The sequence below is a fragment of the Phocoena sinus genome, chromosome 7 (assembly GCF_008692025.1).
Source record: "Phocoena sinus isolate mPhoSin1 chromosome 7, mPhoSin1.pri, whole genome shotgun sequence".
In the NCBI taxonomy this organism is placed as follows: Eukaryota; Metazoa; Chordata; class Mammalia; order Artiodactyla; family Phocoenidae; genus Phocoena; species Phocoena sinus.
This window is the reverse complement of record NC_045769.1, coordinates 13,837,927-13,865,603: the sequence shown is the minus strand read 5'-3', so window position 1 is coordinate 13,865,603 and position 27,677 is coordinate 13,837,927. Positions and strand designations below refer to the sequence as shown.

Here is a 27,677-nt window from a genome sequence, read left to right as displayed (position 1 = left end):
ACAGAAGACGTGTGAAAATCCCGAGATGAGAGAGAAGGACTTCAGCAGGGCAGTAACATAATCATGTGCTTTACAGTAATAATTCTAGAGCAATATGAAAAAGAGAATAGAAAGGAGCACAGTGAATGCTATATGACTAGTTACTAAGAAATGAAGGTGCTTTGGTCTTAGGTACTAGATATGAAAACAGAGAAATTTCAGGTTCTAGAAATACATGATGTAGGGAGAGAGGGAGAAGAAACTAACAAGAATAATTCCCAGTTTTCTGTCACGATCAGATGGAATGACACCGATTATGAGCTCATTTGGAAACGCGAAGTTTGAAGTACCTCTCAGACAATGAAGGGAGCCACCAACTAGATAAATGAATTTACGAGTCTGAAGTTCAGAGAATGAGGCTGGAGACATAATGGGGGAATCACCTGAACAGAGGCACAATAGAGAGCTAAGGTAAGCAAATAACAGGTACCAGGAGAAGGAAGCCTAGGACTAAGCCCCAAGAATGCCACCCTTTTAAAGGGCAGAGGAGAAGGAAGAGTGACTGAGAAGAAACAGAAAGGCAGGAGGCACACCAAGGGAGTGTTTGGTCACAGAAATTAAGAACCCAACGTGTTAGAAGACGAAAAGGTAGTCAACTGTGCCAATGCTGCTGGAAAAGTCAAGGAGCATGAGGATTAGCAGTGAGCTGTGCTGTCAGAGACGCGCAGGCGCGGTGATCCTAGTAAGAGCGAGAATGAATAGAAGAGTTGAGATAGAAGCGTGACTAAAACATATTCAAAATGAATAAAAGATGAGAAAAAAGAGATAGCAAGTGTCAACATTTCCTATGAGACATTTAGCTGTGCATGGCAATGAGAGACCCTGGGAAGCAGTGCAGGGGTCCAACCGAAAATGTAGTGGGATTTTATTTTGAGGATGCCAGTGACCTGAATGTGTCTAATGCTGATGAGTAAGACCAGTAAAAAGGCAGAACCTGAAAATAATTGTTTTTTGACAAAGCAGAAAGAAATGAGATTCTTAACACAAGTGAAGAAATGGCATTTGATAGGAGAGGAAACACTGCCCTCCATTAAAATGGGAGGGAAAAAGAGAAACACAAAAGGGAAGAAAATATAGGGAAACCTGTAGATTCAGAGGCAAGAGATGAACCCAGCTTCCACCTGATGCTTTCTCCTTCTCTCTGAGAGGCAGAGGGCAAGACTGTTTATTAAGAGTAAGGGGACCAGCAGGATAGCTGGAGGTTTGGAGAGAAATAACTCTTTCAAAGTGGTGGAATGAGCTGAATAGAGAAAGAGTGAGACTACTGAACAGTGTGGAGGGCTGACTAGAGGTTTGTGAAAATGCCACAAATAGTGGCACTGAGCTACCCTGTGTGAGGTTCCCCAAGTGGGGTTTCTACCAGCAGAAGCCCAGGAAAGGCAAGTTGCTGGGTTTTATCTAGGGTTGTGGTACTACCAGCTGGGTTTGATGAAAAGATGATGGGAAATATTAATACTAGTTAATTTTTACTGAGCACATTACTACAGTCCAGGCCATACAGGTGCTTCATATGAAAGGTTCCTTTAAGCCTCATGGCCACTCTACCCAATTAGCACAATATTATTTTCATTTTATAAATGAGGAAGCTGAGGAATGATAATCAGTTCCTTGACTATGGTCACATAACAGCCAGGATTCAAGGTCTGAGATTTCATTTTGGCCCCCAACCAACAAAAAAAGTGGTATGTGTGTGTGCTGAAATAAAACAGAAATTTAAAAAATAGCATGGTATAAAAAGTATATAATTTTAAAATACTCCTTTTATCAACAGAGTGATGGACCATGAAATCACAAGTAATTTTCTATCTCAGTGTTTGTGTTGGAATTTAAAGACTCACCAAATCCAAAACTTAAAGAGGACAGCAGTAAGTTAACTTATTTCACATTTAAATCCCAGACATTATATGTTTTCACATGCTATCACATTTACCTCAAAATGTCAACATAAAATGAATCTATACCCTGAAGAGGAAAATGAGGTTCAGAAAGGCTAAATAACTTGTTAAACGTTTTATCAAAACCCTGAAAAATGAAGTAGCTTCTCCTTGACCCTCTTGCCACTAAGTCCTATAAAACCTGGGCTAATAGGCCTGACTGACTTCACTCAGCGGAACAAAAACTTTACAGCTGTTTGCTCTCCTTGGAAATTCTTTCCAAACACTGCTTTATTCTACCAAGTAAAAGAAACCAGGACATGCTCTCACCATTACACTAATAATCAAAACTAAAGAAACTGAAAATAAAAATTCGAAAAGCAGAGAGTAAAATCTGAAGTAAGTTACTGGGCTTGATGATTTTGCAGACACAATAATTAAGCTTGATGAATCTTAATAATCATTCTAAAGTTAAAAAAACCTGAGCGTTTAATCTCCTTGAAAGCTATTAAACAGCCTACCTCAGGTCCATGTTTTCCAAATTGTTTTAATGAACAAGATATTTTTCTTGAATGATAATAAAACAGTAATACTAGGTGAAAAAGGCAATACATATCTGAAGAATTTATATATACACTGCAAGGACTTACAGTCCTTGTAAGACTGGGAGAGATTTATTATTAGGAGTGGTAGATGGCAGCTATTACAAAAATATTTGTATTAATATGACATCCCCTGTAACTGAGAATATAAGGACATTAGGGTTTAAAAACTTGCAAGAGAATGAATATTTCATCTCTCATGTTGTCACTCAATCACCCTTACTCAAGAAGAGACAGACTTTTCAGTATTTCACATATTGAAGCATAAGTGCTAGATATTTAGAAAAATATTAAATCTTTCCCTTTCAGTTTTCCATTCTAATCATTAAGTTTAGGAGCAACTAAGATTTTACTCATATAAGCTAAGGTTGGCCCTTATGAAGGAAATAGTATTTAAAAAAAAAAAAGAAAAGAAAAAAGCTTTCCACACTGAGTTGTACCATCCAAATAAATGTGACAGAAAAAAGACAGTGTTTTGAAATGCTTAACTTAAAGGAAAAACAACAAAGCTCTACTTACCATATACATTAGTATGTCTCTAATCATCACCATAGCTGTCTGATGATCGTTCCAAGCTTGATTTAGTGTTTGAAGAAAGTTGTTATTCAATGAATTAAGTACATCTTCTCGCACCTATTAACAGAAAACTTCATTAGTTTCTTTATACACAAGCACGCGCGCACTCATATGTATACATGCACATATCTGTTCAACAAAACAATGAAGTGGAATCTTCATTTTAGAACAAAGAAACATGTTACAGACCAGTAGAAATATTTTAAGCTATAATACAACCTATATACAGATCACTAACAAATGTGTTTTGTATAGTCCAGACCCTTCTCTTGACCTCCAGATTCATAAAGCAACCTCTTGGGCATTTCTCAACCCACCAATGACTTAACCTCACTGTCAGCATAAAATCCTAAATACTTGATAAAGGAACCACAAAGGCCCCACAGAACTGGCCCCAGGCTATTGCTCCAATTAAATTTCCTACTACGCTTCCCCTCCCCCATCTTTGAAGAATGGTCGAAAACACTGATTTTGCAGTCAAACTACCTGGGCTTGAATCCCAGCTCGCCGACTAGCTGTGCAACCTTGGGTAAAGTATTTAATCCCTGTGCTTCAGTTTCCTCAAATCTGAAATAGTATCCATTTTATAGGATGGTTTTAAGGACTGAATTACCACTAGTAATACAGGTAGAACAGTGTCTGGCACTCAGTAAACACTCAGTGAGCATAAACCATTAACTTAATGCACTACAGCTACCATGGAGCTGCATACAGCAAATGTGCTCTGCCATCTCCTCTGTGCTGGTTCACATACCTCACTCTCTGCCTTTTTTTCTGCACAAGTTTCACCTCCACAAAAAGGTCTTCCCTGACATCCTATTTCAATAACATCTATCTCTATTCCTTTACCCTACACTTTATTTTTCCTCAAGTACTCATCACTAATTACTAGTATATTACATATTTGTTTATTATTTCTCCTACTAAAATGTAAGCTCCACAGTAGCAGGGAGTCTTGTCTTTTCCATGTGTACCTTCCACATCTAGAACAGTGCCTGGCATATAAAAGACCCTTTATTTCATCCCCACACTCCAATACCATGATCCACGTCCAACAAGGTAAGCTCTTTCAGGATATCTGCCTTTGCACATAAAGTTCCTTTCAGTCTGAAATGCCTTCCTAATGCAATCCTGATAAGAATTCAGGAATTTCACAGTCCACAAGCATACTGACACCTTCTCCAATATGAGGTTACTGACCACTACTTCTTCCTGCTACGCTATCAGTCCAACTGAAAGATTATTTGACCAGGAAATAGAACCTAGACTCTGGTTCTAGCTTTGTCATGAAAAAGTAGTGTGTCTGTCCTCCAAGTTCCTACAACACTTTGGGACTATACTGCCAACCTATGCAGTTATTCAAATCCAATCAATCCTCCATGGTCTAGCTCAACTCTCAATAACTCCAGCTTAAAGAGACATCTTCTATCTCTAAACATTCTTTACCATAGAAAATCTGCAGTAGTGGTTCAACTTTTTCAGGTTGGGGAGAATCTGAAGTCATGATGTTCTCTGAGAAACAAATTATTTAATATGTGTGTTGAGATATATAGACACCTGTAAACCCAAATTATACATACATGTAAATAAAATGTCACTGTGTATTAGAACTAGAATAAAGTGGTTCGAAGTGCCAAAGATTAAAAAAAAAAATACACAAAACACATTACTCTCAACCCACGGGAGAGTAAGCTGAAGTTGTGAAAACTATGTATTTTCTTATTTATAGAGGAAAAGAAGTCAGTGAGAGATTTTAGTGATGGGACAATAAATCTATTCTACTAAGCATACGGTATGAAAACCACTAGCCTATACCACATAATTCAGAATTTTATTACATAATCTTTTGTTCACAGACTCAGCTCCTTGACTTCAAATATATCACCCAGAGATTACTCCATAAATATGCTGACTACATCAAAAGTGATAAACATCCATGTCAGTTAGTTGACAGTACTGTGTTAAACAAACACTTTCATGCAAAGTGGTAATATACCAATTATTTCAACTAATTAAGTCTACCACTCATCATATGCAAGTTCCAAAGGTAGCTAACGCTAAAAACAAAAACACAGCAAGTTGAAAATGTACCTATTTACAAAATTCTTCAACCTTCATATTCTTTCACTGAACCACTAAACTTTGAGTAGCAATTAAATCAAAATCATGACACTACTAGAGAAACTGTACTACATAACAAAAATTAAATTATATATTCCAAACACCATAATATCTAGGAATTAATTATTTGTAAGGACTTAAGTGAACTTCTACATACCCTCTTTGTTATAAAATCAAGTTATACGTTAACTGTATTAAAGTCACCCTGATTTTGGAATGCAAGAATATGCTTGGTATATTTGTTGGATAAATGAAAAATTTACCAATTAAATTTTAAAAGTTATAAAATAAGGCATATTTTCTAAAATCAATGATTTATACACTAAAACACAGCAACAAGTATAAGATACCTGCCTTTCAACAAAATTAAAATGCGATCAACTAGCACAATGTGTCATAAATGATAAAACTGCTTTATTTGCATTATACTTCAAAAAATTATGCTGACAAATCAGTAACAGTGAATTTTACTTAGCAGAAAATAAGCTGCTATAAACTGTTAATTTTGTTATATTTATTTTTGAAAGATTACACACACGGACAGGACTAAAAGATGAAAGATAAATACCCTTAGGCACACTTGCTGCAACTATCTCTTATTCAGATCACTTTATGAGCAAAAAACTATTCCTCTAAAACTGCCCCAGAAAAATATCTTCATACTCTGATACATGAAAAGTGAATGCATATTTGTTCAAACATATACAACAAAATGGTAGGAATGAGGTGAAAATTCAATCTTTATGAAGATCAAAACAGGCTTTTCAAAAGAAGATTAAGTTGGCATATAAAGCAAAATACACATAAAGTGAAAAAAAGATTTAACCTTTATTTTACAAATTATTAACATAACAATACAGAAAACTTGAAATAGAAAGTGGGAACTGTGTGTTGTAACATGATTAATCTTTGCACCAGCAAAGGCAACCCAGATGTAGAGGTGGTACCAGAACCAAATGGACCTGCAGATCAAGTATGACCAGCATCATTACTTGAGAAAATCTACATGAAGATTACCCAGATAAAGAACTGGAATTTGAAGAGTGAAACGATGAAGAACCATGGAAGTTGAGAGCAGGATGGACCAGCTGTGACAAAGAGGATAAACGAGTAGCTGAAAACTGATGGCTATGCAAGACATCTAGCCTTGCAAAGGATAAAGCAAGACACAGTAATTTAAAACAGTAGATCACAAACTTGGCAAAGAAATAGAATCCCATGGAGACTAATAGATTTCAATCAAGAGAATGAGAAGACACAGAATGGGAGAAAATATTAACAAAAGACACACACATCTGAAAAAGGACTGTTATCCAAAATACACAAAGAATTCATAAAACTCGACAATAAGAAAACAAACAACCCAATTTTAAAAACTGGCAAAAGACCCGGCCACCTCACCAAAATGATATCCAGATGGCAAATAAGCATATAAAATGATGTTCAACATCTGACCAGTAAGGAACTGCAAATTAAAATAACAATGGGATACCACTACACTTCTATTAGAATGGCCAAAACCCAAAACAACATCACCAAATCTGGTGAGGATGCAGAGCGAGAGGCACTCTCAATCAGTGTTGGTAGGAATGCAAAATGGTAACTGTCACTTTGGAAGAGAGTTTGGCAGCTTCTTACAAAACCGGACATACTCTTACTATATGATACAGAAAATTATGCACCCTGGAATAAATACCAAAGGAGCTGACAACTTATGTCCACATAAAACCCCCCACACTGATGTTTACAGCAGCTTTATTCATAACTGCCAAAACTTAGAAGCAACCAAGATGTCCCTCAGTAGCTGAATAAATAAACTGTGGTACATCCAGACAATGGAGTATCATTCAGCACTAGAAAGAAATAAGCTATCAAGCCATGAAAAGACACACAGGAACCTTAAGTACATATTACGAAGTGAAAGAAGACAATCTGAAAAGGCTACGTACCATATGATTCCAACCATATGACATTCTTGAAAAGGAAAAACTAAAGAAACTGTAAAAAAGATCAGTGGGTGCTAGGGATTAGGGTGGAACAGAAATGAACAGGCAGAGCGCAGGATTTTTACGGCAGTGAAAATATTCTGTATGGTACTATAATAGTATTTCATTACACATTTGTCAAAATGCATAGGATAAACACCACCAAGAATGACCCTCTAGGGCTTCCCTGGTGGCGCAGTGGTTGAGAGTCCGCCTGCCAATGCAGGGGACATGGGTTCGTGCCCTGGTCCGGGAAGATCCCACATCCCGCGGAGCGGCTGGGCCTGTGAGCCGTGGCCACTGAGCCTGCGCGTCCGGAGCCTGTGCTCCGCAATGGGAGAGGTCACAACGAGAGGCCCGCGTACCACGCAAAAAAAAAAAAAAAAAAGAAAGAAAGAATGACCCTCTAATGTAAACTATGGACTTTGGGTGATAATGGTATGTCAGTGTAGGTTCATTATTCTAACAAATGTGCCACACTGGTATGGGATGCTTATAGTAGGGGAGGCTGTACATGTGTCAGGGGGCATATAGGAAGTCTCTGTACCTTCTGCTCAATTTTGCTGTGAATCAAAAACTGCTCTAAAAATAAAGTCTATTAAAAAAAATTGGGGGGGCCCACCAATTTACTGATCTAAAAAACACTGATCAAAAGAAAGAGAATCTGGGTATCTTTCTTTTTAAAGCTACCCCAATGATTCTGATACAATAGCCAGGATTAGGAAACCACTGACTTAAAAGAGCCACACCAGCCATTTCTGTTCCTTCCCTTTGCAGAATTTCCTCTATGAATATGTTTTTATATAGTTATAATAATAATCATACTGATGTGGTTCTGAGTCCTGATATTTTTAAGCCATCCATTAACATTCAACATTAAACTTTACTTTAGGAGAAAAGTTTCTAGCTATATCATTTCATTTCCAAAGCACTGTAATAAAGAAAAAGGGTATAGCAGAATGAAATGTAAGAAAAATACAATGTCATCTGAGATTTAAGCAATTTCCAACCTAACACCAAAAGCATGAGCTACAAAAGAAAAAAATGATAAGCTGGACTCCATCAAAATTAAAAGCTTTTGTTCTGCAGGTACTGTTAAAACAATAAAAAGACAAACTAAAGACTGGGAGAAAATATTAAATGACTTGTACCCAGAATAAAAACAAACAAACAAACAAAAACCTCTCACAACTCAGTAAAGAAAGCAAACAACAGAATTTTAAAATGGGCAAAAGACTCGAACAGACAATTCTACACATGAAAAGATGTTCACCAACATCAGCCATTAAGGAAATGCAAATTAAAACCGTGATGAGACACCACTACACACACCCATTAGAATGGCTAAAATAAAATATACTGACAATACCAAGTGCTGACAAAGATTCTGAGCAGCTAGAACTCTCATACATTGCTGGTGGGAATGCAAAATGGTACAGCCCTACCAGAAAACAGTTTGGTAGTATGTTATGAAGTAAAACATACACTTACACGTGACCCAGCAATCCCACTCCTAGGAATTTGTCCTAGAGAAATGAAAACTTATATTCACACAAAAAGCTGTACACAAATATTCATAGTTAACTCTATTCACAATCAGAAGAAACTGTACACAACCCAAATGTCTTGCAACAAGTAAACAGGTAAATGGATAAGCAAACTGATACATTTATATAGCAGAATATCACTCAGCAATAACAAGGAACAAACTATTGATATATACAACAGATTGGCTCAATTGCAAAATAATTATGTGAATGAAAGAAGTTAGTCTCAAAGGCTACAAACTGTATGATTCCACTTATAGGACATTCTTGAGAAAACAAAACTATAGTGACAGAAGAGATCAGTGATTGCCAGGTATTAGGGGTGGGAGAAGGATGTCACTATAAAGGGAAAACAAATTTTCTGGGGTGAAGGATGTTCTATATTGACTGTGATAGCAGTTACATAAATCTATAAATGGGCTAAAATTCACAGAACTGTACATGAAAATAAAAGGCTAATTTTATTGTATATTGACTTTTTAAAACTTGCAGTAATTATGATTCTCAAAATTGGGTCCTGTTTTATTATCATATTATAAATGTAAGCTATGATGTCACAATCTTTATTCATAAAAGCAACTTGAATGCCAAACAATGAAGAATTGTTAATTATTTTGAGTATACCAACGTTACAAAGGCCTCTGCTATAGTTCAAATTGACATACTACATCCTCCATTTCTGTGAATAGAGCTTTCCCTGTCCTTTTTATTACACACTTAGCAAAGATTAAAGGAGATTACTAAATCAAAAAAAAAAACCCACTTTTATTTTTCAATGTTGTATCAATAATAACACCTGTTCACTGATAAATTAACATCCAAGTTGCAAGAAATACATCCTCAAATCAATCAAATTACTGGCAAAGGGAGGGGGAGAAGGATGGAAAAGGGGATGACAGGAAGGCCAGCAGGCATGAGCATGACTGGGAGCTACAAGGATTGACAAGGAGGCTGACCTTGGGGCAGCAGCTCTTGGCTGGATGGAGAGTTGAAGGATATTAATAATCTACACAGTATCCCCCCACCCTCTAACATACACACATTTATTTTTAATTATTAATTAAAATTTTTTCACCTAAATTTAAATGCCTGGGGCAAAGTCCCAGCAAGCCAATCCTAATATCTAGGTAACACAAAGAAATTTATCAGCTAAAACTAATTATAAAGATTTTAATTCTAAAGTTTACTGAAACCAGAACTGAGCCATATAATTAATGATGATATGGACTACTGAAAAGGACTTCCTTCTTAGAAAGTCTTAAAACTCAGGACAATACTTCATTCCAACACAGATAAATCTCTGTAAATACAGATATTTGTATTTAGCATTATTTTGCACTGAAATATATATACCATGTATTAAAAACATAAAATGGTGCATAATCTAGCACACATGCTAAAAAAAAGAACATTTCAAAGTATCACAGAGATACTACTGATATAATGTTAATAGGTGCAACCGCTTAGAAATCTGTAGTATTGTAATGTTCACTCAGGAGCTAAAACAATCAAATTACTATTTGCAAATGGACTTGAGGACACGGGAGGGGCAAGGGTAAGCTGGGACGAAGTAAGAGAGTGGCATGGACATATACACACTACCAAATGTAAAATAGATAGCTAGTAGGAAGCAGCCGCATAGCACAGGGAGACCAGCTCGGTGCTTTGTGACCACCTAGAGGGGTGGGATAGAGAGGGTGGGAGGGAGACACAAGAGGGAGGAGATATGGGGATATACGAATATGTATAGCTGACTTCACTTTGTTATAAAGCAGAAACTAACACACCATTGTAAAGCAATTATACTCCAATAAAGATGTTAAAAAAAAATTAGTATTTGCAGACAGTTACCAAGGGCAGTTACTAATTAGGACTTTTGACTTTGACCTATACAGTCTGCAGCTCCTTTTCCCTGTAATATGGCTGGGGTTGATTAGATCAATGGCACTCATACAATGCTCCACTAAGATGTCTCAGTACCACTCCAGGGTGGGCACTGTTTCCCCTGATTAAATATGATTTATATTGGTTTTGTGTGATTTTAAAAGTGGGGTTTTCCACTATTTTAAAAATACAGGCACACCTCGAAGATGTTGTGGGTTTGGTTCCAAACCACTGCAATAACGTGAATATCACAATAAAGCAAGTCACATGAATTTTTTGGTTTCCTAGTGCATATAAAGTTATGTTTACATTATACACTAGTCTATTAAGTATGCAATAGACTAAATAAATGTCTAAATAAGTAATGTGCATGTCTTAATTTAAAAACACTTTGTTGCTAAGAAATGCTAACCATCGCCTGAGCCTTCAGGGAGTCATAATCTTTTGCTGGTGGAAGATCTCGCCTTGGTATTGACAGCTGCTGACTGATCAGGGTGGTGGTTTTGCTGAAGGCTGGCGGGGGCGGCCGTGGCAATTTCTTCAAATAAGATGACAATGAAGTTGCTGCATCAATCGACTCTTCCTTGTTTCAAGAATGATTTCTCTGTAGCATGCAATGCTGTTTCACAGCATTTTACCAACAGTAGAACTTCTTTCAAAAGTGGAGTCAGGGGCTTCCCTGGTGGCGCAGTGGTTGAGAGTCCGCCTGCCGATGCAGGGCATACGGGTTCGTGCCCCGGTCCGGGAAGATCCCACATGCCGCGGAGCGGCTGGGCCCGTGAGCCATGGCCGCTGAGCCTGTGCGTCCAGAGCCTGTGCTCCGCAGTGGGAGAGGCCACAACAGTGAGAGGCCCACGTACCGCCAAAAAAAAAAAAAAAAAAAAAAAAAAAAGTGGAGTCAGTCCTTTCAAACCCTGCTACTACTTTATCAACTAAGTTTATGTAATAGTCTAAATCCTTTCTTGTCACATTAACAACCTTCACAGCATCTTTACCAGGAGTACATTCCATCTTAAGAAACCACTTTTCAGGTTCCACTTCTAATTTTAGCTCTTCTGCAACTTCCACCACATCTGAAGTTACCTCTTCCACCCTTTGAGCCCCTCAAAGTCATCCGTGAGGGCTGGAATCAACTTCTTCCAAAGTCCTGTTAGTATTGATATTTTGACTTCTTTCCACAAATCATGAATGCTCTTAATGACATCTAGAATGGTGAATCCTTTGCAGGAGGTTTTCATTTGACTTTGCCCAGATCCATCAGAAAAATCACTATCCATGACAGCTATAGCCTTATGAAATGTTTCTTAAATAAACAGACTTGAAAGTTGAAATTACTCCTTGGACCCATGGACTGTAGAATGGATGTTGTGTTAGCAGGCATGAAAACAACATTAATCGTCTATAGATCACCATCAGAGCTCTTGGGTGACCAGGTGCACTGTCAAAGAACAATAATACTTTGAAAGGAATCTTTCTTTTCTGAGCAGTAGGTCTCAACAGTGGGTTTAAAATATTCAGTAAACCATGCTGTAAACAGACATGCTGACATCCAAGCTGTGTTGTTCCATTTATACAGCACAGGCAGAGTAGATTTAGCATAGTTCTTAAGGGGCTTAGGGTTTTCAGAATGGTAAATGAGTGCTGGCTTCAACTTAAAGTCACCAGCTGCATTAACCCCTAACAAGAGTCAGCCTGTCCTTTGAAACTTTGAAGATAGGCACTGACTTCTCCTCTCTAGCTATGGAAGTCCTAGATGACATGTTCTTCAAATAGAAGCTGTTTTGTCTACACTGAAAATCTTCTGGATTACTTGATAGTCTGTACATCAGCACTTGCTGCTTCACCTTGCACTTGTATGTTACGGAGACAGCTCCCTTCCGTATACCTCCAAACCCACCTCTGCTGGCCTTCAACTTTTCTTCTGCAGCTTCCTCACCTCTCGCAGCCTTCACAGAACTGAAGAGAGTTAGAGCCTCGCTCAGGATTAGGCTTTGGTTTAGAGGAATACTATTGTTCCTGGTGTGATCTTCGATCCAGACCACTCAAACATTCTCCGTATCAGCAATAAGGCTATTTCACTTTCTTATCATTCGTGTGTTCACTGGAGAAGAACTTTTAATTTCCTTCAAGAACTTTTCCTTTGCATCTACAACTTGGCTGTCTGGTACAAGAGGCCTAGCTTTCAGCCTATTTCAACTTTCAACATGCCTTCATCACTAAAGCTTAATCACTTCTAGCTTTTGATTTAAAGTGAGACGTGCCATTCTTCCTTTCACTTGAATACTTGAGGCCATTATTAGGGTTATTAATTTGCCTAATTTCAATATTGTTACGTCTCAGGGAATAGAGGCCCAAGGAGAGGGAAAGAGACAGGGGAGCAGCTGGTCAGTGGAGCAGTCAGAACACACACATTTATTAAGTTCGCCATATTATTTGGGCACAGTTTGTGCCTCCCACCCCAAAACTATAACAGCAACATCAAAGATGATCACAGATCACCATAACAAATATAATAATAATGAAAAAGTTTGAAATACTGCAAGAATTACCAAAATGTGACAGACACACGAAGTGAGCAAACGCTGTTGAAAAAGTGGTGCCTGACCTACTTGCTCAACAGGGGGTTACCACAAACCTTCAATTTGTGGGGAAAAAAAAAAAGATGAAGTTATCTGCTAAGTGCAGTAAAGCTAAACACAACAAGGTGTGCCTGTAACTGAGACAGCCACTGGATACTTGCTAAGTATCGTTCTTGGCTCTAAATTCTAAAACATACTGCTTGTCGCACCTGATGAAACCAGAGTATTTACATAAATATGCAACATTTACCATGATCAAAAATAGCATATAAGTTCTCACAACATCTGAATTTTTCAGAGCCCTGCGTATGTGATCTGGGGGCTTGTCACTTTACAAATTTACCAGTTATATAAACCCTGTTTCTCCTAGAAATGCCATTAAACAATAATTCCTGAAGATCTCAAAATATTTTTCACTTCATCACACCAAAGTGATGTGACATAAACCTATCAATAAAAGTGGCTTACTGTATAAGTAAATCTCAATGGAAGCCAAGCCATGGAGTGTAGACGATATGTCTCCTAATGCGACACATCCTTTGAAAGAAGCTCCACGGCTCTTCCCGTTATGCCGAGAATTCTTGATTTAAAAGATTACATGGTGAACAGTGGCAGCACAGGAATACAGATGCTAAAAAGCCCATCTGCCTGATTCAAATCACAGACACACATTTAGTAGATGTGTGACCCTGAGCAACTTACTTAATTTCTTTATGTACCAGTTTTTATAAAAACAGAAATAGCACCTACTTCAAGGAGCTGTTGTGTGGATAAAATTAGTATACACAAAATACTTAGAACAGTGCCTAGCGCACAGTAAATGCTATATAAGCATTTGCTTCTATTATATTACTTGTATTACATATTCTTAAAATTACACATATACGTATTTGAATCTTGCTACTCAGAGTGTGGTATGCACAGAGCAGAATCATGGTCAATATCATCATCATCATCACTGGTGAGCTGGACCCACTGAATCATAATCTGCATTTTAACAAGATACTCAGAAAATTCATAAGTGCCTTAAATTTTCTGAAACAAGCAACATAAATAAAACACGTATACCTATATATTCACATATTTTATACAGTATTTTCTAAACTCTCAATTTCCACTTGATTCTTGCTTTCCTTCCTCTAAAGAACAGAAATTTCTCCACAACTAGAAGGAATTCTTTTACTTCATACTTTGAGAAGTTCGTAATGGAGCCAACCTCCATTAAGTTTGGTGAATAGATGTTGCTATCTCGTAATACATATAACAACCTTAAGATTTTTGTATTTCAAAGCAAACTCCTACTAAAGGTGAGGAGAGCTAACCTTAACTTTTGTAGATATTTTAAACTTTCTAAGAATTCACTAATGACAAGAGATTCCTGAATGGAATAAAATTCACTGCCCTCTTGATATTTTCTACATTGACAGTACTGTTTTCATTATTTTCACTAATTTTTAGAATAAAGGTGGCCACCTTGATCAAAGGAATCATACCAGTATCATTAACAAAACTAAAGATAGCCACTACAGGGAAAACGTTTTTCTTGACTGCTGTCAGAAGATTCTTCTATAAATAAGTTTACTAATGTATACGTAGTTAGTGACGTAAGTTTAAGAATTTCACAAAGTGTCCAAGACGAAGCTCTTAATTCAAAAGGATACATAAACATCTTTCCCTGAACCGACAATTCAAATATTTAATGATTACTTCCAAAAGGTGAAGCAGGGTGCTAGGCACCATGGGGAATACAAAATGCGGTCACTTTACAACCTCTATAAATACAGGAGGGTAGGAAACAGGAGCCTAATATTAGCATTCATATGGCCTCAATACAAAGCGAAATCCAATGAATAGTACTAAAGAAGTTGTGAGGTCCAAAGCAGGGGCACATGATGGCAATTAGAACAATGGATTTTCATAGTTTCATAAAGAAAATCTGCTACATGTTAAAGAAAATTTAAAAATCCAAATTTGGGATTTCAAAAAATACATTCTCGGGGCTTCCCTGGTGGCGCAGTGGTTGGGGGCCCGCCTGCTGATGCAGGGGGCGCGGGTTCGTGCCCCGGTGCGGCTGGGCCCGTGAGCCATGGCCGCTGAGCATGCGCGTCCGGAGCCTGTGCTCCGCAACGGGAGAGGCCACAGCGGTGAGAGGCCCGCGTACCGCAAAAAAAAAAAAAAAAAAAAAAAATACATTCTTAGTTCAAATATTCTTTTGAACTTCTTAAAAAAGTAACACAACTTGGAAAATCGGGATTTAAGGACAAAGTAGTATCATGAAAAATGGTAGCTTTTTACCTAATGGTTGGAAAGGAAAACAGAAATAAAAAAGCAGTGTACCACAGGACAATATGATTATCATTTGTAAAGTACTTCATTCCCAATGGTTAAGACAATAAGATATACATTAAAAGCATCAAGTACATTATAGCATTAATACCATAGTTAAACTCTGAACAACAGGGACACTGACATAATAAACAGTAAAATATATACAAAGCACAGCAATATGGCAACTAGTCTTTTTGTTCTCCTGAATACCATGGAGGAAAAAAACACAGTTCCACAAGATCACACAATCTGGTTCCCAGCAGACCGACAGACTCCAGCCTCAAGAAATCAGAGGTATACAGCCCCAAAACTACACTGTGCTTTTAAATGGTGAAACACACTCTGCTTAAAGTGGTTAGATTCAGGAGTAATTAACTTGGGTAGGTAGAAGTATTACCCCATATACAGAAGACAAAACAGATCTCGGCAGTTCATGGATACAAACCATGATGGTTTCCATTTGACTGTTAGTATTATTCTTAGAGATTCATTTCAATAGACAATTACGGAGAGCAAATATGAAGAGCAGGAGACACAAAAAATGAATGAAACAGGTCTTAGCTTAACAAATATTAAAAGAACATCACTAGAAACTACAATAGAGAGCAGTACCTGCCCTCACAGTGCTTACTGTCTATTCCACAATTTAAGTGGGAATAGCTGGTATTTAACATGGGTGAACTTGCTAAATAACACTCTAAACTCGGCTCTTCCCCAACATCATTTCTCTTTCAATCTTTTCAAAGTAGAAACTACTCAATTTCCTATGCCCCTCATATTCTATGACTGGTATCTTTCTGACTCTCTAACAGCCCTTTTTCCTCACCTTATCCCTAATAATCTTTCTCTTTTGTGATTATCCTATTTATATTCAAGTCACTCTTCCAAATCGTATTTCTTAAGGGTTTGTATACCTAGCTGAGAGCCTTCGTCTTCTTTCTGACTCCTGTCATCACCCTAAGCTGCTCCAATATTCAATGTAATGGGTTCTTAGTTTCTTCCAACAACTTTAAATTAGGAAAAAGGACAAGACAAGATGGCAGGAGAATGAAAGATAAGTAGCAAAGAAGCACTGAAAATGGCACTCCTACTAAACCTTTTACTCCATCTTTTCCGTTTCAATCCGTCTATTTTTTAAAATTAAAACCCAACAGCTCCTACCACCCACAGAATAAAAGCCTAATGCCCTACAATGTTAGTCCAACTAACTTTACTATTCTCGTTTCCTACAAATACATGTGAAGTCCTTTGTGTTCCATTTACACTTATACTGGTCCACCAGACAATGCTCACACCTAGCTGCCTTTCTTACTCATGTCATTTTCCCTACTGAGACTATCTTTTGCCTTTGTTTACATGATGAATCTTTCATAATCCTTTAAGGCTCATCAAGTGACCTCCTCTTTCTACTTTGTCCTGAATTCTGCAGGCAAAGTAATTCCCCTTCAAATCTGATTCCCTCACTAAAATTGGGAGGTTTCTTGCTGATAGGCATGGTGTCTTAAATTATTTTTTGGTGGATAAAACACAGGAGAGACTCAGTATCTGTGGGCCTCTAAAGTGAATCTGTCTTTGCTAATGAAAATCTTAGTCCTTAGTGTTTCTATCAATGTCCTTCGTAATTAACTGCAATCACTGTATTTATGTTGTGTTGTACATAAATGCCATTTTAAAAGTCTCTACATTCACTGACATTTGCCTAGAAATAAAGGAAAAGCACTAAAAAAGCTTTATTATAAAAAGCTAAATCTGTTTAAATAACTGGCCTACAAAATAGTCCAGAGCTTACCATAAAATTACCAACTTCATTCCCTCAGGCAATTAGTACTACTACATAAACATCTGAATATAACTATGAATAAACATAATACTTAAAACTCTGGTTCTTCCCATTCTCCCTCTAAAAATGGGGAGAAAAATTAATATACTGAACAAGTAGTTTACATAGAAACATCATTTTCAGCAAATGTGACCCTACATACAAAATACAAATGGTAGGATGTTATTCTACAAGGAGACTTTACAAAAAAATACTCAACAAGAAAGTCACTTAAAAATTGAAATTCCCCTTCAAGGCTTCATTTTTCCTACCTGGAAAGCAAAGTGCTGAGAACTGATCAGGATTACAAGGCACAGATTCAAGTATGTAAGTCTGTAATATAAGTTCCAGAAAGACAGGGATCTTTGATATAACACAAATGCTTATTAGCCTAGTGCCTGGCACGGAACAGGTCCTCAATAGGCAGTTTTCTGAATGAACGTAAAGCGAGGAGGATGAAGCTCCTCTTATTCTGCCTTCCTCACATTCAAAGTAAGCTGTTATTTGAAGAACAAGATGGAAAGAAAGACTTTGAAAACCACTGGAATAAATATTCTTTCTAGCAATAATAAACTGTTTCCACTAGAGTTAAGAAGTCAACATCTTTTTTGTCCAGCTATTTTTCTAAGAGAACAAACTTTCAAAGTACAGGAATTAGCTTTTATAAGCTCACTTACGAGACTCCACATTATTTAGTTATTACTATAGACTAATAATTTGAAAGAAAAGGGGAAATTAAGCACCAGTCAAATCTAAGAAACCTGTTAATCATCACAAAATTGGGAAAATAAAGTTCTTGCCACATTAAAAACAAAGAAAGTTTCTCCCCTGACTTTAAGAAACAATTAAAAATGAAAAAACTTCTAAACACATATTATGGCACATGAAAGGACAATGGTAAACTGCAAAAACCATGATTTTCCTAAGTCTTAGTCATTATATAATTTTAATGCCCATTGAGGCTAACAAAACCAATCCCAATCTCCTTTTATACATTAATAAACTAAGTCCAGAAAAATCTAGTAGTTTGTTCAAGATTGTTAGTGGTAGAATCAGGCCTAAAGCCTAACTTTCCCTACTTTCTATCCGGTACTTCTTCCACTGCATCTACTTCTAACTTCTTTATCATTAAACTCCTATTATTACTTCTACTGATATTATTATTTCTTATTATTATGGAGTACTTAGCAGTGTGTAGAAAAAAAAAAGACAAGTCCTCCATTACTTTACTATGAGCTTAGAGAATTTCTATTAAGTTTGAATCCCAAATAGGAATCTTCTAAAAGGAAATGACTCCAAAAAAACAAACAAAACACTTTAAATATCTGACCATTTGGTCAGTTATATCTCAATAAAGCTGGGGGGAAAAAAAAACAAAAAAATATGGCTCCACCCTAAGCTAACCCTGCCCTCAAGTAATAGAACTGATCAGCACTATTTTTGAAGATTCTTTTTTTTTTTTATGTGGACCATTTTTAAAGTCTTTATTGAATTTGTTACAATACTGCTTCTGTTTTATGTTTTTTTGGGTTTCGGCCACGAGGTATGTGAGAGCTTAGCTCCCCAACCAGGGATCGAACCCTCAACCCTGCACTGGAAGACGAAGTCTTAAGCACCAGACTGCCAGCGAAGTCCGATTAGCACTATTTTTGAATTTAAAATTGTCTTTTCACACACTCACACACGCGCACGCACACACGCACGTACGCACACACTGTGAAAACCACAACCCTGCTAAATAAAGGTCAAAATTAAATTATTTTATAATTTAAGGTTAGAGCTGAGTCTTAAAGTACCACTAACTCTGGCCATTTTTCTGTCTCCACTGGAATCCTCAATCTACCTGAAATGTTTAAGTTCCTCAGGGTTCAACCTAGGGCCCTCTTCTTTCTTTTTCCTGTGTGATTTCATTTACTTCCAGGGCTTTAAGTATCATCTATATGCTCACAATTCCCAAATTTACACTTCCAGTCCAAACTTCTCAAGAGAACTAGATTTACATATCTCATTTCATTGGCATCTTAAAATTAACCTGCCAAATGGAGTTTCTTTTTCTACCCCAAATCTATACCAAAAAATGGAAACTTCTAGTTGTTCAAAAGCCAAAATCCTAGAAGTCACCTTGGATTCTTCCCTCTTCCTCATTCCATACAATCAACCTAACCACAGTTAACAAGCTTTCTACATCCAAAATAAATCTTGAATCTGAAAACTTCTCTCTATCCCCAGTGTCACTAGACTGTTATAAATCGCCACTATCATTCATCTGAATTATTGGATTATCCTATCCTATTGCCCCCACTTCAACTCTTGGGCCCTGTAGCTTATTCACCACATAGCGACCAGAGTAATATTTTTAAAATCTACATCAGATCATATCACTGTCTTGCTTAAAATCTTGAATGGCTACCTACAGTACATATAATAAGTATGACCCCCTTACAGCATGGCTTCAAGGCCTGGCATGATGCAGCTTCTGCTTTTCTCTCCAAACTCATCTTGTTCCATTCTTCCCCACCAACTCTTAATTCCCTGTTCACGACATGCCCCCCTGCTTCAAATTTCTCTAGTCCAGGTATTGGCAAAGGAAGTCCTTCTGTCTTTTAAAAATAAAGCTGTATCGAAATACAGCTGTGCCTGTTCATTGTGTGTAGTCTATTGTCGCTCTCGTGCTACAACAGAGGGGTTGAGGAGCTGCGACTGAGAACATATGGCTCAGAAATCTGGAAATATTGGCTATCTGGCACCTTATAGAAAAAATGTTCCATAACCATTCCCTTTTGCCTACAATGCTCTTCAACCCACTTTTCTCATGAGCACCTTCTCATCCTTCAAGTCCCAGTTTAAACACCACCACTTTCTCAAACAACCCTACCCTGGCCTAGGTAGTTGCTCTCATCATTTTTCCCTATCACTGTACCCTGTTTTCTTCATTACTTTTTATAACTAAACACTTGTTTACTTGTTTATCTGTTCCATGAATGCAGGGATCAGATGCAACCCATTTACCAATATATTTCTTACACCCGAGCCACAGCCTAGCAAATAATAAATACTTTTGAATGTTAAATTCTGTGATGATAAATCTTATAGGGATACTTTTGAGGCTCTGACAAAATGACCTGTAATTTAAAAATCCTTAACTGGAAAGTAGCAGAACTTTTCTTCTCCAACATAACCATACTTTTAAAGGTATTTTACTTAGAAGAAAATAATCCCTGCGAATTTTGAAATGTCTTCATATTTACTAAATAAGACAAGAATTTTTTTTTAATGACAAGGCACAAAGGCCACATCACACCCTAAGTTTTGCTTTGTGGTCTTGAGAAATTTACTGAATTCCTTTGGGTCTCAGTTTCTTGGGGAAACATTCTTCTAGAGATAGGAAGAATATACTACTAAGAAAGAGAAACAGCATTTAGCTTTTCTATGCCTGTTTCAATTCTGTGAACTTATTTCCAAAGCCCATTATCAGCTACTTTCATTGCAAAGAACTATCCTCCCATCAGCTGCCCTCTTGTAGGTTTATACCACTCTGCTTTACCAAAAATGTTCCTCAAAATGTTCACTATTCTCATCTTGAAATCGGAGTACCAACGAACTCTGATTCCATGAAAAAATTGTATTTCCTCTGAATTCTTCAATGTGAAAAGATAGGTCCTGGCTGTCTATACCATAGCACTAAAAGGTTCACTTCAGTCAAAAATAACTTTGCTTTAAAAAATATATTATTATTACTTAGGCAGTTCAGCTAACTGCTAAAAGCATAGTAAACAAAAAAATGAGGAGTGGACCACATAGGAATGCTTTCAGAACCATAAAAAGGGATACATTCTGTGAGACTGAGACAGTTACTTTGATACCACAGAACCCTAAACCACTCTCTTACCTTCCAGTCAGAAGGTGCAATGTAGAGACAGGCAATATTGATTTCCATGCAAACTATATTTCTGCACATGAGATCAAAAACATCCCTAAGTCCCATCTAGTAAACAAATGGAGACTTCCGACATCAGGGGACAAACATTTTGGTCTACTGTATCATGGCCCTGTCAGTTAACAGACTTCCTTTAACAGTGTCCCCTTCAGACAGTACCGTATTTGTATGACTTTTTAAAGTGTCTTATAAGAGTAAAAGTGAAAAAAGATCAATGGAAAACACAAAAATGAAAGCATAGATACTAGCAGAGGTTCAAAAACTTAACTCAATTTAAATAAAGAAATCAATCATTAGATATGCTGACAATGGTACATCCCCTAGTCAGAAACTGACTAGCTTAAGGTGGTCAAATGAGTATTTGTGAAAGAAAAAAAAATGAAAGAATATTTTCAGATGCTGTTGATATATCATTAACATCTGTAAGAGAAATAAAAGTTGAGCATATACATTTTGTAATTTTTTAGCATAATCAACTTGAATACATGTTCTCTGGAATATATTATAGGGAAATGCTTATATTTTGAAATGATAGTTAATCTTAGATATGGGACCACTTTAAGAGACTTAACAATATGCTGAAGCTCTTACAGTTACCATGGAGTTATCGTTCACATGACTTCAATTTCTACCTAACCATGTTTCAGAGTCCAAATATCAATCATATCAACACTGACCTCACACTCTGGCTTCCCCTCCACTCTTCACTTTTTGAAAGAGCCGATTCTCAACCAAACCAAATAACTACAAATGTTTTTTCTGCATCTGTGCCCAAGCTGCAAAGCACTGCTTAAAAAAAAAACACACACACGATAGATCACACATTCAGGACAACTCCTACTGAGCTATCTCTTTCCTCACTTGCCAGTTCCTTAGTATATTCCCCACAGGAGCTACTCCAAGTCTCTTCATCTCATTTTCAGAACTTGCACTGCTTAATTATTAGATTCATGATAGTCTTAGAACTAAAGCATCTCAAAGATATTACTGCCAATTCCTTCATTTTAATTATAAATAAACCAAGAACTAAAGTTTAAAGGACTACAGCTTTACAAAAACTGAACCGATTTTCCTAAAACCCCACATGCACCCTCAATTTCAGCATATATTTACTGCATCTTGATCCGTTCATTATGCCTCAGGAGCAGATTTATAGAAAAGTTAAGGACTCGGCCTGAAGCCGCACTACTTCAATACTGTTCCAGCTAGGCCACTTACTAGCTACATGCATCTGGACAAATCACCAATTCTGTGCCCTCCGTTTCTTCACTTTTAAATAGAGATAACAGTAGTATCTGGCTCATTGGGTTGTGACCATTACGTAAGTGAATACATCTAAAAGCACTAGAAGTGGACCTAGCACACAGTAAATGCTAAATAAGAGTTAGCTGGGCATATTATTATCATACCCTATAGAACCTCTGGCAAATGAGGACATGCCCCTCTTCTACCTTCACTTCTCCACTGTTCAATTCCACACTCTCTCCATACCCAAAAATTCAGTTGCTCCAATCTTCTCTTCAACCGCTTTAGGCAAAACTCCCCCACTCTACTTTTCTTCCTTCTTTTGATGTCAAGTTTCTTAAATTAGTCTTCATTTCCCACACCTATTTACCACAGTTTGCTTTTGAAGATGACATCCCTTGGCTCTGGGATTTTCATTTTCTGCACCCCAACACATATTCCTCAGTACATGCTACCAAATGTCAGATCTTGATCTCCAGTTTTGAGTTCCTGCCCAAGCTCTGAACCTGTATATCTCCAAACACATCATATTTTTACTTGGACATCTTATTACAATCTCACACTCAAATTTTATCACATGTAAAATGATTTTTAAGGTGCTTTCTAACTATAAAAATTTCCAATATAACCTAAAACAGAATCTGTCATCTCCTCTACGCATTCCAAATAAGTTTTCCACTATAAGTTCACAATAATTCTATTGGTGGCACCATAATTCTCCCAGTAACCAAATTCTACCTGGTCTTCAGAATTTCTGACATCATCCACTGATTTCTAGCCTATCACCTTAATGTAGATTTTTCAAGGTCTTCTGTTTATAGCACACATCTCCCCCTTCCTATATTTATATCATTCTCATCTTAATTTTCTTAAAATATTTTGTCACATTATCATCCACTTAAAAACCTCCAATAAACCTCCACTGTAAAGTCCAAATTCCTTAGCTTGGCATTGAAGTTCTCCAATCTGTGCCCAAACCAACTTTGCAACACTATACCCCACTAATCCCCATAAATTATTATACACCTCAGTCAAACTCTACTTATCATCCAAGTTTATTTCTGTATAATCGTGTGACCTCTGCCATCCTGGAACACCTTCCACATTGTTCACTTATATCCCAAATTTTTCATGGCTTGGTTCAATTTCATCCTTTCCCATGAAATCTTACAGCCCAGGGTAATCTCTCCCTCATTTGAATTCCTAAGCCATTTATTGCCCATACAACTCATTCGCCATTGAATTATATAATGCCTCACACTGTTACCTAAATGTGTGTATCATCTCTCCATCAGAATAAAAGCAAAAACAAACCTAGGAAGGGACAGCATCATATCTCTTTGCATCTACTAGATTTTCTTAGAAAGCTGTACATGGCAGGCACTTAACAAAAAACTGTTGAATGCATGAAGAACATAATCACCTTGCTTCATGAGATACTAGCTACCTGCTCATGTAATCCCATTTAAGAGAAAAGAATTACAGAAGGAAGAGTAGAAATAGAAAGTGACTATATTGTAACCATCGTAGCAATAATGATTCATGCAAGAATCATCAATGGATGCTAAAACCATCACATGAAAGTTTCTTGGGGAACAGGATATTTATACAGTCTCAAAATATATCTGAACAAATTACTTATGAATTACAAAGGGAAAAAAGGTACCTTCACAGTGGAGAAATCTGGCGGACACCAAGTGATCAAAGTTAACATCACCAATAATGGGATAAACTGACATCATGTGCCTCCTGATGTGATGCACTGAGGACACAACATCACTTATGTATTATTCCTGCCAAAAATGCATAACCTGAAACTAGTCATGAGGAAACAATCAGACAAACCAAAAACTGAGGGACAATCTACAAAACAACTGACCTATACTCTTCAAAAATGTCAATGTGCTGAAAGACAAAGGAAGGCTGAGGAATTGTGTGTGATCCTGGATTAGATCCTGGATCCGAAAACGAACTGCTATAAATGACATCACCTCCACACAGGACAACTGGTGAATTTGAATGTGGACCATATTAGATAACAGTTTTATATTAATGTTAAACTGCCTGATTTTGAACATTGTTCTTTGGTTAAGTGAGAGAATTTCCTTGTTCTTAGGAGAAACATTCCGAAGTATTTAAGAGTAAATGAATCTAAAACTTATTCTCTTAACTGTCCAGCAATAATAATAATACCAGTAACAGTAATAACAAGTACCAATAGAAAGACTGGCTAAAATGTGGCAAAATGTTGACAACTGGTAAATCATTGTACTACTGATGCAACTTTCCATTTTTTTCAAAATAAAGTTTAAAAAACAAATACCTTAATACCACACAAAAACTTTGAGAAGTTTTTATTTATCTGTGGTATTTTACATCTTTTCTGACAATCTTAAAGCAAGACATACTTTCAGTGGAAGAGTCTGCTTTATAAAAACATTTGCTCTAAAAAAACAAATACATCTTTTTGGAACCAAAGAACCATTGTATAATGTTAACAGTCCAACACTAATTTATCTTTAAAAATTTATATAAAGTTAATTTCATTTGGTGAAAAGACTTAGACAATATTTTTTAAACAATGTAGTCTTATTATTTTCAAATATATAGAGAAAGAAGAGAAAGCTAAAATGGGCTGATTAAGCATTTTAAAGAAAGAAATAATGATCTGTAATTAACATATTAATAAACAAGCATATGTAAATTAAAAGTCTGTTTCCGAGATTATATCTATCAAAGATCACAAGCTTCACCTTCTCTCAATTATCAAAAATTCTGGTTTAGCTGATTGTAAGTTTTAAGTGAGGTTTTATAATATAGCTACTAATTGATTATTATTTCTATAGGCTTCCTGGAACCTTTAAAAATAATACTTCTAGATTCAAAATAGTTAGCAACAGTCCTTTAAAGTTGGATACCTTATTTATGAGATGTTCGGTAACAACTTCTCTTAGTCCAGTGTAGAGCTTTTCTCCATGTTTATGCAAAACCATTGTATATGCATTTCTATAGAGCTCCTCAAAACTAAGACCACTGTTATTCTTACGCTGGATTTCTTGAATTGCATTTTTCAGAAGGTCCCAAATGCTGTTTACATATTTTTCATCCATGGTCATCTGTAATATCCAAAAGAGAGAAAGAGACAAAAAAAAAAAAAAAAAAAAAACCAATGGTTGAAAATCTTTCTGTATTTGTCCATATAGTAAATATTTTATTATATGGCTATGATTATAAATCTGCATGACTTACAAGGATGTTAACAATCTATTTTAACAGAAATAAAGGGATACATTTTAAAATAAGTTTTTAGAGCTGATAGAAGAAATTTTTAACAAATCCTTTTAACACCTCCCTCCTTATCTGCAGCACAACTCTCCACTTTAAATAAAATCATAATCCCTGATGTTAATACTTGCTTTAGCCAAAAAGTGTAAGACATATTTTCCCTAAATTTATTTAGTAGAATATGAGCTCAGAGAGACAGAAAGGTTCCTTGATGAAAAAAAATTGGGGACATGAACACTATTTTCCTCTCCTGAAGATCTGCAGAGCTCCTTAGCAAATTAAAGATGAGGAGATCTGTAATTAAAAAACAAAAAAAAGTAAAACCACACACTTTCTTTGTTAAACCTAGCATTCTCTCATTTTCCTCCTTTCCCACTTTAGATTCCATGGTCCGTCATTTCTAAGCACCTTGTATACACCCATAAATAACTTGCCCCCTTCCCCCTCCTCCAAAATACTTGCCATTCTGAACACCAACTGCCCACCTACGCCTCACATGCACCCACACAGCTGAAAGCAACTACAGAATAACATACATACAACCATACTCAATCCATCTGAATTTAAATTCATAACCACTAACCACAAGTCGGCCCTTAGTACAACCCCACAATCCTAATTTTCTAAATGGACTCTACTTTCCTAGATGATTTTACACCATCTCCTCCATCCACTCTAGGATAATGAATTGCTTCCTGTTCCACTGAAAAAACAGAAGTAACCTGAAGAGACACTGCACAAACTCTGGCCATATCCACTAACCTACCTGATTGTATACCAATATAACCTGCTAGTTCTTGTGCTCAAAGTGCCAAGTTCTTATACTCAAATTATAGCACAGACATGATCTAGGGACTTGTTAGAAATGCAGAATTTCAGGCCCCATCCCAGACCTACAGAACCGTATCTGCATTTTAACAAGAACCCCAGGTGATACCTATACAAAATGAAGTTTAACAAGTATTGCTCTAGTTCCATCCCAACTCACCTATTCAAGGACCTCCCTTTAGCAATCTCCCTTCCCAGCATCATCAAAATTTTCCTCCCAGCTAGGTAATTTCCACCTGCATTTAATACCCTGTTTCCCATCTTGAAAACAAACAAACGAACAAATCCTCACAACCCCACATATTACTCCAGCACCACCTAATTTTTCTCTTTTTCATTTACAACAAAATCACAGGGCTACGGAGAAGACTTCTATATTCACTGTCTCCAAGTCACATTTTTCCCGTCGTATCTTGAATCCACTCCAATAAGGCTTTCATCTCTACCATTTCATAGAAACTACTCTTGAGAAGGTCACCAGTGACTTCCTCGCTGCTAAATCTAACAGTCAAAGTCTCACTTCTCATCGTACTCGACCTTTCTGGCAGTAATTCAAAGAGCCGATCACTCCTACCACTTGACACAGATTCCTCATCTGCCTTCCAAGCACTACAATCTCGTTTCTCTTCCTATTCCACTTGCTCCTATTTGTCAGCCTGCTTACTGCTTCTTACTCATCACCACAACCTCCAACCTCTTGTCTGAACCTCTTACCTATCCACGCTCGGCTTTTAGGTGAAGTTAACTCATCTGGTCTTATGGCTTTAAGTTAACCTCAAAATTTATATAACCTGTTTGGAGCCCTCACCACCAGAGTCTTATGTTCAGCTACCTACTCAATATTTCTACTTGAAAATCTACTAGGCATCTCAATCAAGTCTAGAACAGAAAGCCTAATCTTTTCCCCTAAGTTGGCTTCCCCTGCAGTCTTCTCCAACTGAGCAGATATCCACTCCATCCTTCCAGTTGCTAAGGCCAAAAAGTCTGTAATCAAGTCCTCTTTAGTCTCTCACCTCACTTGTAAAACA

General features: G+C 36.9%; 1 protein-coding gene across 3 annotated transcripts in view; it reads right to left on the bottom strand.

The window, feature by feature from the left end:
• Positions 1-27,677, bottom strand: part of CUL3 (cullin 3) — a 97,823-nt gene that overhangs the window by 51,673 nt on the left and 18,473 nt on the right. The window contains exons 1-3 of one of the 3 annotated variants that reach the window (XM_032637235.1): positions 25,455-25,590; positions 24,203-24,298; positions 3,035-3,148 (exon numbers count right to left, since the gene is read on the bottom strand). In XM_032637235.1, coding sequence (XP_032493126.1) covers positions 3,035-3,148; positions 24,203-24,250 — 162 coding nt within the window. In that variant the 5' untranslated portion in view covers positions 24,251-24,298; positions 25,455-25,590. Of the gene's footprint in view, positions 1-3,034; positions 3,149-24,202; positions 24,299-25,454; positions 25,653-27,677 lie in introns of those variants that run through there. The other 2 variants (XM_032637232.1, XM_032637234.1) reach the window with 2 other exon arrangements.